At 46.2% G+C, this 14,850-nt stretch overlaps 2 protein-coding genes across 2 annotated transcripts in view; both read left to right on the top strand.

Moving 5' to 3' along the window:
* LOC144773680 (uncharacterized) overlaps window positions 1-14,120 on the top strand; it is a 150,632-nt gene extending 136,512 nt beyond the window's left edge. Inside the window, exon 5 of the mRNA XM_078658832.1 lies at window positions 11,849-14,120. Coding sequence (XP_078514958.1) covers window positions 11,849-13,206 — 1,358 coding nt within the window. The 3' untranslated portion in view covers window positions 13,207-14,120. The remainder of the gene's footprint in view (window positions 1-11,848) is intronic.
* The window catches only part of LOC144773679 (uncharacterized), a 470,291-nt gene that overhangs the window by 61,992 nt on the left and 393,449 nt on the right, over window positions 1-14,850 (top strand). The gene's annotated exons all lie outside the window — the stretch shown is intronic.

The following is a 14,850-nucleotide window of genomic DNA, read 5'->3' as shown; positions in this document are numbered from 1 at the left end:
CGCAATAGAGCGTAAAAGATTATCCATGCGAGACAGCTGGGATGTGTGAGTGGCAGAGACCTCTAAAGAGTCAGAGACGCGTCTTTCAACTTCTTTGATCCTCTCGTCATGTCCATCAAGCTTGTGGGCAATGGCATCAATCCGTGAGGAGAGCCTGTCCACCTTATCCACAATGGTGGCGAATCCTTGCCGAACCTCCCTGAGGATCTCTTGGACATCGGCAGCAGGGGCAGGTGCCGCCGCCCCATCCCCATCGTGTCCAGGCTGATCTCGATCTCCCTGGCTAGGTTGAGGCGCCTTTTTGGCTATGTCGAACGTAATCTTGGGCTGACGCGTGTCTGGCTTGCCCATTGTGTCGATCTGGCGTGAGAGGGATCCCTGCCCCTTCGCTCACGCCGCGTCTAATTCCAACAAGGATATACGTGGAGGCAATGGGAATACCAGGGTATAGAGTGGTCAAGGCCACGTCGCTACAGTAAAAACACTCACCACAGGGCCTCACTGCAAAAGTTCAATCTCCCCTGCAGGGCGCCACCGCACTTCCACTCTCCACTCCAGTGAAGTTCGTGTTATAGCGTCTGGGGGACGAAATTTCCACCTGTGCCCTCTATCGCCTAGTAAGCAGTGTCAAGTCAATCAGCCCTGCCTCTTTCTGGGGTCCAAAATGGCGCCGGATGGTTTACGCTGACAGCGTAGCGTCACAGCGCTATGGGTGCAACAGCAGGCCGCATCGGCAGGTCGCGGGTGTATTTCGCTCTATTCAGGGTTGGAGACAGGGGGATCCCACACCCTCACGGCGTTGGAAGGCCTGAGAGTGCCGCCTCAGAGGTCAGACACGCCGTTAGAACCAAGGCAAGTCTGGAGCCAGCGCCAAATTCAAGTGTGAATCCACCCTACCTTCTCCAGATGGCCCCGCACCTAGCACACTGAATCGCGCAGTGGTCCGGAATCACTGTGTCCCAGGCTTCAGAATCCGGTGTCCACAGGACGCTCTCCAGCAGCGCCGCTAACGCGAGTCGTCCAACCACTTCACAAGCTTCGCGCCAGGCAGCCGCGACCTCTCTGCCACGTTACTACAGCACAATATCAGAGGCGGGGGGCACCACTCCTTTCCCGTGATCTGAGCAGCGATCGGCCCTGCGAAGTGTGTCGGCCCGTCCGTTAGAGCCTGCCCACACCTAAGTGCTTGCCTCGCGACTACGCACCGATCACAACCCCTGCGCGGCAGTTAGCAGTATCAGCGTTGTAGGCAGGAGGTCGCGGGTCCCACGCTCGCGACTCAGGAGCCCGGCCGACACGGCCCAGTCAGCCTCGTTGCAGCCTCGAAACTGGGTGATTTCCGCAGCCGACTCTCCACCTCTGGGAGTCTCACCGTCAGGCGGGGTCAGGCGGGGTCACCTTCCTCCGCAATTTTCTGGGCCAACGAGATAGCAGCAGCAGCGATATTTGGCCCACAGCTGCAGCACGGTGTCCGCAAAAAATCGGGGGTGTCAGGGTCAACCCTCTTGGACAAAGATAAGGATAATTAAAGGATTAATTACGCCGGACGGCAGGAGCTCGCTACAGAGCGGCCATCTGCTAGTGCGCCACCTAGCGCCCCCCCTACAATCAGATGGACATCTTGTTTATAATGGTGTTAATATCATTTGGCACTGGAACACATGTATGGCTTATATTGGCTTGTTCGCTTTAAAAGCCGTAAAACGTAATACAATTCTGTGGGCCATGGCCTAGGGGTCCAACATGACAGTTGGGCCCTCACTGGCATAGGCGATGTGGCAATGCTCTCTCAGCCCTTGAATTGGGAGTAAGGCTCCTAGAAGATTATAAGATGATGTAGCCGCAATCACCAGTGCCTGAGGCCTACAGCCGCGGCTGCCGACTGCAGTAGCCCACGTGAGCTGCACCGGAGTGATCACGGGCCGGTGTCAAGGAACCTCCGGCCCACAGAGACTGAAAGGATGCCTGAATATACGGCTGCAGTGACTGCATCCTCATGAGTGAGTAGAGCTAGGGTCCCTGAGTGGGGAGTCACTGAGATTAGAGTGAGATTAGAGTGACAGAAGGGGCCTGAGCTGCCTAGGCCAGGGCCTAGATGGATCTTCGGGAGACGGCCCGGCTGCCAGCAGTGGAGATCCGGTGGCTCGATGGGCACTGACACAGCTGCCTGAGATGGAGTGTGGTGCCCTGGCGCTCCCGCACAGGAGGTTACGGTGGTCTTGCCAGGCTGCCGGGGATGGTAAAGCCCCTGCCTAGGAGCACACAGCAGGCTCTGAAGGGCACTGCATGAGAGCTGCCTGCGGCTGGTGACTGCCCACCTTAGGCGTCTTGCAGCCCACGCTGCGAGGTGAGGCCATCCTGGAATACCTGTTTCTACTTGCGCAACTAGAGCCCACAGGTGGCAGCTCCTAGTGAGTGACTGATACTATTGAGGTCCAGGCCCCGACGACATTGTGTTGAAGTCTGCTACGACTGGCTGGTGAGGCTTGGACGCTCAACCAACGACATCGTGTACCATCGGAAGCTACCACTATTTCGACATGACGGAAGATACGCCAGCGGGCCCTGCTTCACAGCAAAGCATAATGGACAGGTTCATGGGGAAACCAGGTGGTTCCCCCGATAACGCCTCTTTACTGGCTGCAATAACCCAATCCAGAGATATGCTGGAGGCCAGAATAGGAGCTGTAGGGCCGGATGTGATGCTGCTGTGCCAGAACCTGCCCAAAGTTGCAGTCAAGCTGAAACCAGGGTCTCCAGAGTAGAAGATGCAGTCTTCACACTCCAAGCCAAGGTAGATAACCTTGAGTAGATCACGAAAGGCCTGGCCACGCACGTAAAAGTTGCAGAGGGACGGGCCCGCTGAAATAATCTCACCTTTGTGGACTTTCCCGAGGGCTGTGAAAAGGATATGGGCAAATTCTTGGCTTAATGGCAATGGCTCAAGATGTGGAACCCAGCGGATGCTCTCTCCCCATGCTTCTTTATAGAGCATGCCCACAGAACTGGCTGAGAGGCCTGCCCTGAGCACGAGGCCTCGGCTGGTCTTCGCTTGGATTTTAAACTTTCATGACAGAGACACTATCCTCACGTTTGCCAGATCTCGGCATCAATGACTCCTTTTGTAGAATGATCTTTCCAGACTTTTCTAGTCTTTTATGGCAGCGATGGCCCATCTCTGCGACCTGAAGATCTCATACATGCTTCTGTTTCTGGCCGTACCCAGTTCTTCGACACGCCTGAGGAAGTGCTCACTTAGACCGATGAAATACGACAGTTGAAGCATCACATGCCTCCACATCGGGACCCTGACTCTTCGTTTGGAGACCCACATCAAACTCAGACCAAACTAAAGGACAAGAAAAGACACAGAGCAAGATCATAATGGTGCTCCAAGCCACGCTTTGATGACCAGGCGGGAGGCCCTGGATACTGAACACTTACATTCCAAGGGTGCAGTGTATGGCAAATTGGGGAGTGTTTGTGAAAAACTATAGCTGAGTTTGAGATGTACAGTATGATGGCTTACTATATGGGCTGCCCCTATGGAGAAGTATACACCCAGCTCTTCAGTAAATTCCATGTTGATGGGGCACCTAGGGATCCATTGGACGGATCATAACCCTGCTCCCTGTTGGGGCTGGTGCAGGATCTCTTCTGTGTCAGATGCTTCAATGAGGTTTGAGGTATTAGGTTGGGAGGTGGAGGGGGGTATGTATAGTTCTACAGTGTTTTTTAAACTTAATTGCACAGTCTCAGTCTTTATTGCACTGCGATGAGTCTCCCTCGACTCATCGCAGTCCGGCTTCCGAGCGAACCACAGCACCGAAACCACCTTCATCGCAGCAACCGATGACATCAGGACCATGCTTGACAATGGGGAAACTGCCGCCCTCATCCTCCTTGACCTATCGGCCGCATTCGATACAGTCTGCCACCGCACCCTAACAACCCGCCTCCACCATGCCATCCAAGAAAAGGCCCTGGACTGGATCACCTCCTTCCTCTCCGACAGAACTCAGAGAGTCCGCCCTTCCGCGCCGCGGCTACGAAGATCATCTGCGGCGTTCCCCAAGGCTCCTCGCTCAGCCCTCTTCAATGTCTACATGAGTCCCCTCGCGGCCATCGCACGCAAACACGGCCTCAACATCATCTCCTACGCAGACGACACCCAGCTTATCCTCTCCCTCACCAACGACCCCGCCACCGCCAAAGCCAGCCTCCAGGAAGGAATGAAGGACGTCGCGGAATGGATGAAGCTCAGCCGTCTGAAACTGAACTCAGACAAGACGGAGGTTCTCATCCTCGGACCATCCCCCTCCGCCTGGGACGACTCCTGGCGGCCCCCGGCTCTGGGCACCGCCCCCAAGCCCACAGACCACGCACGCAACCTGGGATTCATCCTTGACTCCTCCCTCACGATGACCAAGCAAGTCAACGCCGTTACTTCTTCCTGCTTCAACACCCTTCGCATGCTCCGCAAGATCTTCCGCTGGATCCCCACCAGAACCAGGAAGGCGGTCACCAAGGCCCTCGTCACCAGCCATCTGGACTACGGGAACGCCCTCTACGCTGGTACCACAGCCAAACTACAGAAAAGACTTCAACGCATACAGAACGCATCGGCACGACTCATCCTGGACATCCCCCGTCATAGCCACATCTCCACCCAATTGACAGACCTACACTGGCTCCTCGTCAATAAGAGGATCAAGTTCATGCTCCTGACCCACGCACACAAAGCTCTCCACGACATGGGCCCCGAATACCTCAACAAACGCCTCAAGTTCTACACACCCACCCGCCAGCCTCGCCCTCGCCCTCGCCCTCACCACTGTCCCGCGGATCCGCAGAACCACCACTGGAGGAAGATACTACCTGGCTGCCAAGACGTGGAACTCCCTCCCCACCCACCTACGTCTGACCCAGTACCATCTCTCCTTCAGGAAACAACTCAAGACCTGGCTATTCGAGCAGTAGCAGCACCCCCCCCCGCCCCCTCCCTGGGGGCGTGGGGGGCGCACTCTATAAATGTTCTTGATTGATTGATTGAGTCTGTGTCCCTACAGTTTGGCTGCTCAGTGTATTGACTGCCCATGCCCTGCACTTTCTATATTTAGATGACTGCATTAAACAATGAGGTTTCATTGGGGAGCCTTCACATAGTGACCTGGAACATCCGGGGAGTTTTAGATTAAGTGAAACGGTACGCTGTGCTCCGCCAGGCAAAGCGCCTGGAGGCCGATGTTCTGTTGATGTAGGAAACCCATCTTATGAGGACAAAAACTACAATCCTTGCCTGCTTCTGCTACACAATCATTTTTCATGCAGGTTTTGCCAGGGGTTCCAGAGGGGTGGCCATACTGCTGCATCACAGAGTCCTCTTCCAACCAATACCAGACCAGATTTCTGTCTTCTTTGAGGATAACATTTTCTATATACAAAAAGATTTTAACATTACACACACAGCATCTACAGTTAGAGCTGTTGTGTAGTTCCTATAAACCTATATAGGATCTGCTTGTTTAGACAACATTGACTCGGGGCTTGGTGCCCAGACTGATTCTGGGCACCCTAACCGGGTATGTTAGCCTGTATACCAGCTAGCTCACAGTGCCACTAGAAACCCCTCATACCAAGGAGAGAACAGTTCTTGGCAACTATCGAACATGGCAACCCTGATCCCTCAGGATTGAGGAAACTGTGTATTACTTTTCGCTCACTTCGTCTCAGAGAGATGCACAGAATAAACGGTGGGACGTTTTTCAATTAGCATTTAGTAAAAGAGGTGTACTGAAATAACCATTAGACAGTAACGGATATAAATGATTATAAGCACTATCAGAGTAAAAGGGTGGTAGATTTCTACAATCGTGCTAAAACAATGAATACAGGCAAGTATATAAAATACATGACAGTAAAATGTGTACTCCTACGTTGCGACCCAAACTAGATGTACCTAAATGTACCTAGCATGTATGTAGGTGTAAAAGCCAAGAATCCCTCTAGGATACAGTCAACTTCATTCCCTGAAGTGAGAGACTGTGGGACCACGTCTCGAGATGGACACCCCACGCAAGGGATATCAGACCCCTGCAAGCTGGAGTTTCTGCTTGCAGGAACCTTAGCGTCTTGCGTCAGTGTGCGGCATGGGAGTCCTTTTCTCCACTGACTACCTCAGCAAGATATGGTGTTAATGTACCCAAAGTGGGAACCCCAGGGGTTCTACCTTGCTATGTCATGTCGGACTTAGGATGACTGAAGGAATGACACTTGTACATAGTTATTATGCAGGAGATGGTAGTCCTGCTGAGTTTACAAGAATCCTCATGCAGAATGGATGAGGCTAGTTTTCAGAGAAAACCCCACGTCCTGTATGCAATAACATAACTAGGTAAAAGGTCAGTCCCAAGAACCGTTATGTAGTGTAATGGTAGGGGAGAATATGGGTGAAAGGTGAAGTTGCTACCTCAGCCTATATTGGGGTACCTATATGAAACATAACAGAGCCGGACCCTACCTACACAGGGCCTCTCCTACACTCATTTGAAAAATGCTCACTTGAGCAAACACAAGAGAACCGCCTGCAAATCCGGCTCCCCCATGGACGCATGTCCCCCTGTGGTCCTCCATAAGATCATTGACATTGCCAATACGGTAATTAACAATATAGTAAACTCATCACTGGCCACAGGTATAGCCCCTGCGGAATGGAAACTGGCAATAGTCGAACCACTTAAAAAAACTGAACATGGATCTATCCATACTTTCAAACCTCCGACCAATATCGTTACTACCCATTCTACCCATTACTACCCATTCAACTAGAAATAGTTGACACACTGAAATTAACCCTAGATAAAGGTAAAAAGGCGGTGCCAATTCTTTTAACCCGCACAGCCGTTTTTGACACCATCTCACATGACATTTTCCTCACCCGGATAAAAAATAGCGGTATATCCAACACCGCTCTAGCCTGGATAAAATCCTTTCTCACCAATCCAAAACAAGCAGTGTCTCTAGGAACTTTCCTTTCAACAGAACGCCTCATCACATCGTGCGTCCCACATGGCTCGTCTCAGCCCAATGTTGTTTAACATCTACATTGCCTCGCTCATCTCACTGATAACCTCCTTTGGTATTGAAACAACATCATATGCAGACAACACACTGCATTCGACAGAGACTCCAATAACGCAGAACTCCATTTTAAGCTATGGCTCTCAGAGGTAATCCGTTGGATGAAGCTCAGCCACCTTAAATGCAACACGGATAAAACAGAGATCCTGCCGATAGGGAAGGACAATCCCTTCGAGCCGAGCCAATGGTGACCTGAAAACGCACCCGCCCTACCAAACACAGGAGAAGTAGCTAAGAACATGGGAGTGAAATTTGATGCCTCGCTCTCGTTCTGACCTCATGCCCTGACAGTGGCAAGGACGTTCTTCAACATAATCAAAGCACATAAAAAGCTCTTGGACTACATTCCACTATCCACGAGGAAGACAGTTGTGGTGGACCTTATCCTGTCTAGACTGGACCACTGTAACAGCTTACTCACAGGAGTTAACAAACAACTACTGAAGCGACTACAGGTGGTACAGCATGCAGCAGCCCACTTAGTGCTAAAACTCCTCTGCAGATCATCTTCCTCAGCAGCCCTCAAAACCCATCACTGGTTGCCTATGCAGAAGAGAATCCCATTTAAGGTTCTGCTAGTCACTTTTAGAGCCTCCAGAAACCTAGGACCCAAATATCTATTGGACAAGTCTACCCCCTACACCACTGCCAGGAGACTCCTATCCTCATCAGCAAATGTTCTTAAACCCCCTGTCTTTAGGTACAAAACCAAAGTAGGTAAAGCTTTAGCTGCTCTAGGAACTAGAGCCTGGAACCTCATGCCTACACACCTAAGGCTGATGGAAGCAGAACCTCAGTTCAGAAAGTCCTTGAAGACTTGGATCTTTGGATCCTCAGATACCTTCTGCTCATCGCTCATTTAAGTGATGGAACTGTCTTCCTTTTCCTCTCCCACATAGTGCCAGGATGCTCCTTTTGGAGTGATAGTCGCGCTAAATAAATAATCAAATCAAATACAGACGTGGATCGATATGCAGGGCAGGTATGTGCTAGTACTCAGGAACAACTGCGGGGAGTCCATGGTACTAGGTAGTGTTTATGCACCCCCACCCTTTAGTCAGACATTTGAGTTTCAAAAGTGGTGATCATGCCCAGGGGGCTCTTCAATCCTTCCCCAGCATTCCTCCTTGTAGGCCCGAATAGTCCTCCGATCCGATGGAGGCTGTCCCTGTGGCACATGCTCGACCAGTCCTACAGAACACATATCTATGAGGCTTTGAATGACTACTTTTCACTTAATGAAGCGACTGCCTCCTTTGCTGAGGTCCTGTGGGAGGCAATGAAACCCACTTTACGCTGCATTGACATTCGCTTTTGTACAGCAGAGTGCAAACAACACAGGCAAAAATTGCTGCAAATGGAGGCACGTATATTGTAATTGGAGAGGCTTGGGCGGGAGGGAGATGGTGGAGGGGCGTGCAGACAGTTGGGTCTTATGCAATAACAGTATCAATGGGAACTAATGGAGGAGGCCAAGGGCGCTTGGCTGGCCTCACAAAGTAGGATTTATCAGTGGGGGAATAAGTTGGGGCGGCTATTACATAGACTGTGCCAGCATGTACTGGCGCCTGTCTGTTAAGATACCCATCATTTGTGACCGAAATGGCACAACGTCTACTGATCCGACGGATGTTTACCATATATATAGATGTGCAATTCATAAAATACAGCAAATATTTGTCACACACATTGAGACAATGCAGTAGACATGAACATATCAAGACCTTTCCAAACAGATGTACAGAACAATAATTTACATAACTAGGACATACTTCAAAGAATGCATACAAAAACCAACATATATGTGTTATCACTGACATTAAAGCTTAACATAATAAATCCCAGTCCATACAGTTATTTTTACAAATACCAGAGGGAAAGAAAACCTTTTTTTTTTATTAGACTGTTTCTTTATGGGACCTTTAATCACAAATCAATCAGTTTGTCTATCAATATGGGTTCCCTTGAAGCCGACACTTTTTCAAGAACAGTGAAACACCTCTCTGGTAGTTGTAAACTTGTTGACGCGGTTTGAATCCAAAAATATTTTGGTAAAACGGGGTTCTCATCAGAACATCATACTGGGGATAACTATTCTTCACTCTGTAGTCCACTTGTGTTTCATATACCTGAAGACTTTTGTTGGAAAAAACAGGGAAGACGGCACATCACTTCCTCTTAAATAATGGCTTTATTTTACAATTGATGTTGCAAGAAGTATGCAGAGAAATAACATTTGGTTTTAAAATGCTGTACAGCAGCTGCTTAGGGAAGCCATTATTGAAGTGGAAACTCTACCCCTTCCTGAATACCAAATTGTTAGTGTGCCATCTCAAAGTTAATACATTCCCCATTTTCAAACACACACCAGTCTATGTGTATTCACAATGTGTCCACCAGGTCATGTTCACTTCACTCGAATGTGGCAGTCCCTCGAAAGAGCCTCGGGATGATTTAGGCATTGCCTGGCCACTCTCTGCAGTGAACATACAGATACCATTATCCTTTAAATGCTACCTAATTCTCTTTTCAATCTATGTTTTGGTTTTCATTTTGAAAATGATTCTATTTTTCAAATAGATGCGTTGTGTTTTGTTTTAATTGTAATGTTATTCTTTCCCAAGATATAAACATGATAAAATGGAAATGTATTCAATAATTGTCTTGATGTGCTGTAACTCACTGACCAGGCCTTTCAAGGTGTAAACTATTATATGGATGCTTTTGTTCCTATTCAGAGGAACATTAACTCATGTTCTTACTGGACTGTTACTTTTGGAGCACGATCAAGGCTGATTTCCAAATTTATGTTTTGTCTTTAGTAGCAAAGTGAGCTAAAAGCAATGAACTGAATTGCTGCCTAGAATAATACCAGTGACTGAGAGTAATTCAGACATTCACTTTTTTACATTGCATTAAAAACCTAGGACCTGATTTAGATGTTGGCAATATGGAGGTCCGTCCACTTAATTTACAGGCAGGCCGGCCTTCAGTATTTAGAAAGCGGAGACTACAAAGTCTCCTCTCCCTGTATAAACCTCTGACAGCCCTACAAAGAAAGGGCCGTTGGAGGTTTGGAAGTTTGCTTGCTCGAATAAGAGTACAAACTGCCACCTAAAAGGTGGTGGTATATAAAAGGTCAAACTTTACAATGACCCCTGTGCAATGGGAGAGCCGTCCCACAATGGGGGGAGGTGGGAGGGTTGGGGTGGGTCATTGTTCTTTTTTGTTTACTTTCTTTTTTTCTTTTCAAAAACAAAATCCTGCTTTGAGATTTTATTTTTGAAAATAAAATTGAAAGTGTGCAATGCCGCGATGCTGATGGTGCCTCAAGGCACACTTTCAATGAACTTACAGGAACTACCAGGATGGTGAGTCCTGTAAATGCAAGAGAAGTCCGCTGGGCTGCCAGGCATCTCATCTCAAAATTTGGCGGGAGGAGTACCCTCACCATGTCAAGAGAAAGGTACTCTGCCATAGTGACGGCATGAACACCGCCCAATAACATCTACATCAGGCCTATGGTATACAACTTGGTAGAAAATAAGTACTTATGTTGTCTGCCGCATAGTGTTCTATGTGTTGCTTATATATTTAGAGATTACAAATATTTTTGCATCCACAGAGAGCAGATTTGTGAACATATAACATGAAGAGTAATGAAGAAAATTCATTAATACTTGAAAGCTGTCCGATATTCAAGAAGAGCTCGAAATAATGGCATACAGTAATTATAGATAGAACAGCACAGTAAGAATCTTGTATATGAACAGACAAATCCGGCAAGAAACATCAGGTGCAGTCCAGTGGCTTCAAGACGCTGAGGACACTCATGCTGCCGAACCCAAAACATTGAAATGAAATAACAGCACAACAATGATACGGGTACAATGCAACCAGTATTAAAAGATTCCAGATGCCGCCCTTTGTCTGAGACAAGTATTAGATAGGTACAACCGTGCTCCACTTCCTAACATGATAACTATACTGTGGTGTTAGACCATTATAAACTTTGTTTCGAATGGACTTTGCAATCTCTAGAAAAAGACGATGGGCATACACAATATGAATTGTGAATCAGACATGTGAAGGTACAACTGAAGAAAGCTTTGGCTATGTACATTACAGCACACTATCCTAGAATGTAAAGATTTTTTAACAAGGTTTGTTCTTTGTATGCTTCATAAAGCTATACATTTTATTCTTTGTTTGCAGATTTTAAAATTTTTAACTTGGGTTGAAGACAGGAGCCCTGATAGATATGTTATCAGTCTGGCAAGCTTTCCAAACACCATTCAACATTATTATAAACTCATAAACATACATTGCAAGTACTACCCATTTGCAGTTACTGTTGGAATACAGTTAGTTTGTCAGCAAGCACACTAGTCAGTCAGGGAACACATTAACATGAACTATGCCAAATTATAACTGACTCTTTGACACTAAACCTTAGAGAAAAAACATGCATGCACAACAAACTTAAGAAGATCTTTGGTTTCTCCTGTGTACTAAAGCAGCATCAGCAAGCATGCTCTGGGGAAAAGTGATAAAGACACAGTGAATGCGTCAAGAGTATTCATCAACCATCACAACTGAGAGTTCATTCGCAAACAAAAACTTAAGAAAAGCATACAGATGCCTTTTTTGTGGGAAGGGTTTTAATCTCTCATCATCCCTACATTGTCATCAGCAACAACTCAGTAAAAAACCTATTTATGTAAGATGAGTTTAAATGAGCAATCTGATCAACAGGTCATATATCGAACACATACAAGAGAAAAAAGAAATACATGCAGTGAATGTGGAAAGTTCTTTGCTTTCTCAGGACATCTAAATATCCATCTTCGAACACACACCGGAGAAAAGCCATACAGGTGTAATGAATGTGGAAAAAGATTTAACAGTTCATCGACATTAAAGAGCCATGTGCGAACACACACAGGAGAAAAACCATATACCTGCAGTGAGTGTGGAAAGAGCTTTGCTTTAGCAGGAAAACTAACGGCCCATGAGCGAACCCACACAGGAGAAAAGCCTTACTGCTGTAAGGAATGTGGAAAAAACTTTGCTTATTCAATGTCACTAAAGAACCATCTGCGAACACATACAGGAGAAAAACCATACACCTGTAGTGAATGTGGAAAGAACTTTAGTAAATCCATAAATTTAAAGACCCACCGGTTAATACACACAGGGGAAAAACCATATGTTTGCAGTGAATGTGGGAAGTGCTTTACTCAGATATCTAATCTAAAGAAACATCAGCGAACACACACAGGAGAAAAACCATTCACATGCAGTGAATGTGATCGTAGCTTTACTCAAAGAGCAACCTTAATGCACCATCAGAGAACACACACCAAGGAAAAACCTTACACATGCAGTGAATGTGGAAAGAAGTTTCCTTTCTCAACTAGCTTGAAATGCCACCTACGAACCCACACAGGGGAAAAACCATACTCTTGTAGTGAATGTAACAATAGCTTCACTGATTCATCAAAACTAAGGATCCATCAGCGAACACACACCGGAGAAAAACCATACACTTGCAGTGAATGTGGAAAGAACTTTAGTCTGTCAGGAAACCTAAGGGTCCACCAGCGAATACACACAGGACAAAATAAATCATACACCTGTAGTGAATGTGGAAAGTGCTTTGCTGCAATACAAAGTCTAAAGAAACATCAGCGAACACACACAGGGGAAAAACCATTCACATGCATTGAATGTGGTAAGAGCTTTGCTCGAAGAGCAAACCTAATGCTCCATCATAGAACGCACACACAGGAAAAACCATACACGTGCAGTGAATGTGGAAAGAAGTTTCCTTTCTCATCAAGCTTGAGAGGCCACCTACGAACGCACACAGGGGAAAAACCATATCCTTGTAGTGAATGTAACTATAGCTTCACTGAGTTATCAAAATTAAAAATCCATCAGCGAAGACACACAGGAGAAAAACCATACTCTTGCAATGAATGTGGGAAGAACTTTCGTGTGTTCGGAACCCTTAAAATCCACCAGCGAACACACGCAGGAAAAAAAATCCTACACCTGCAGTGAATGGGGAAAAAGCTTTACTAAATCAGCACCTCTAACCTCTGTTCCAGATGCCTTATGCGTGCTAGAAAGGAGAGAGATCTCAGTGCTCCTATTGCTCAATATCTTGGTAACTTTTAACAATGTTGACCATGGGGCACTTTTTACATTCCATCCATGCACCTGCAGATGGTGATTGCGGTAATTAATTATGTAAACGTTAACTTCCAGGTAAATTTAAATTTATAATCTTTGTAGTTTTGTTTTAACTGACATCCCAATGATATTGATTCATCTGTTCATCCTCATGGTGTGTCACTATTTCTTTTTTGATAGAATTGTCTGTGTATTTTTATAATTGTTTTAAACATGCTTGATTTCACTTACTGTTAATAATATGTCGTAGCAGTAAACAACAGTCAGTGTGCAGTGCACACTGGGCGCAAGAATGCTTTGGGAAACAATAAAACATTATTTTTATTCCTGATGAACTTTGGGAGAAGCAGTGTGCTTCCTAGGTTCAACATAATGGACAGTACCAAACCTGCAGGGGATGGGAGAAGGGAAAGAAGCTTATTTTGAAGGAGTCAAAGCATGCACGCAACCAGGCTGGACACAGAACTGTAAGCTGATGCTCACCGGCCGGACTACAAGCCCTTGCAACTAAGCATACAACTTGTGCCGTTCTCTTGCTCTGCAGGATTAGAAGTTCATGCCTTTCCTACACAGAGAGTTTTTCTGGCTCTTACTTTTCGATGTGTATGGTGCTTTTTATGTGGGTTTCACGCACCAATAATGCATCACCTTTAATCTCAAACTTCTGTCGAGGAGGCGGCACCCTTGGAAGGAAACTGAATGGCTTTGACTAGACCCGCTCCTATGTTTTAATAGGAGCTCAAAGGTCTGTCTTAATAAGGTTGTTTTTTCATGTTCCTGTGCTCCTCGTGCCCACAGTTCATTTTACTTTATTAAATCTCAGGAACAATCATCTTTTATTGATTTTGAAGACAATTCATTAATCTTACACCTTAGTACGTTTGCAGAAGTTTGATTTTAAGTTTGTCTCGTAGATGAGATAGAAGAACCATCACTAAATAAAATTCTAGTGGAAATACTGGCAGTTCATAGCAACACAGATATGATTAGCCTAGATATTAAATATACTATGAATTATCTCGTCTTGTTTCACAAATTTCTCCCAAAAATTACCTAACTGCTTGACTACGAAAATCGCAGAAGACCATATAACCTCCAGGCTTTTAACCTTCCAATGTCCCTTGAAAAGCTGTCATGCTTATGTGAAAATGTTCCTATACAAACTGTTAAACTTTATTTCTGAAGACTGATTTGAGGTTGATAACGCTACTCTGTCACCTAGGAAGGCAAACCAGTCTAAACCAAAACTACATCATCACTACGATGTCATGATAAGGAAGGCGATCTAGGAAATTCCTTAGGAAATGGTGGATGGTAATATGATCTATATTTCACCAAGACTTTGAAAAAGAAATGGTGAGCATTAGTAGTCCATTTACAACACTTTCACCTCAACTCTTGAATTTGGGATATTAATATGGCTTGTTTGACCCTTCGACCATGCAAATCTTTTAGATGGATCAACAAAACCCTTCAGTAATCCCAAGGGCATGATTGAGATTCTTGATCAAC

Source organism: Lissotriton helveticus, chromosome 8 (assembly GCF_964261635.1).
Source record: "Lissotriton helveticus chromosome 8, aLisHel1.1, whole genome shotgun sequence".
NCBI classification, from domain to species: Eukaryota; Metazoa; Chordata; class Amphibia; order Caudata; family Salamandridae; genus Lissotriton; species Lissotriton helveticus.
The sequence above is the reverse complement of the archived record's forward strand: the minus strand, read 5'-3'. Positions and strand labels throughout refer to the sequence as shown.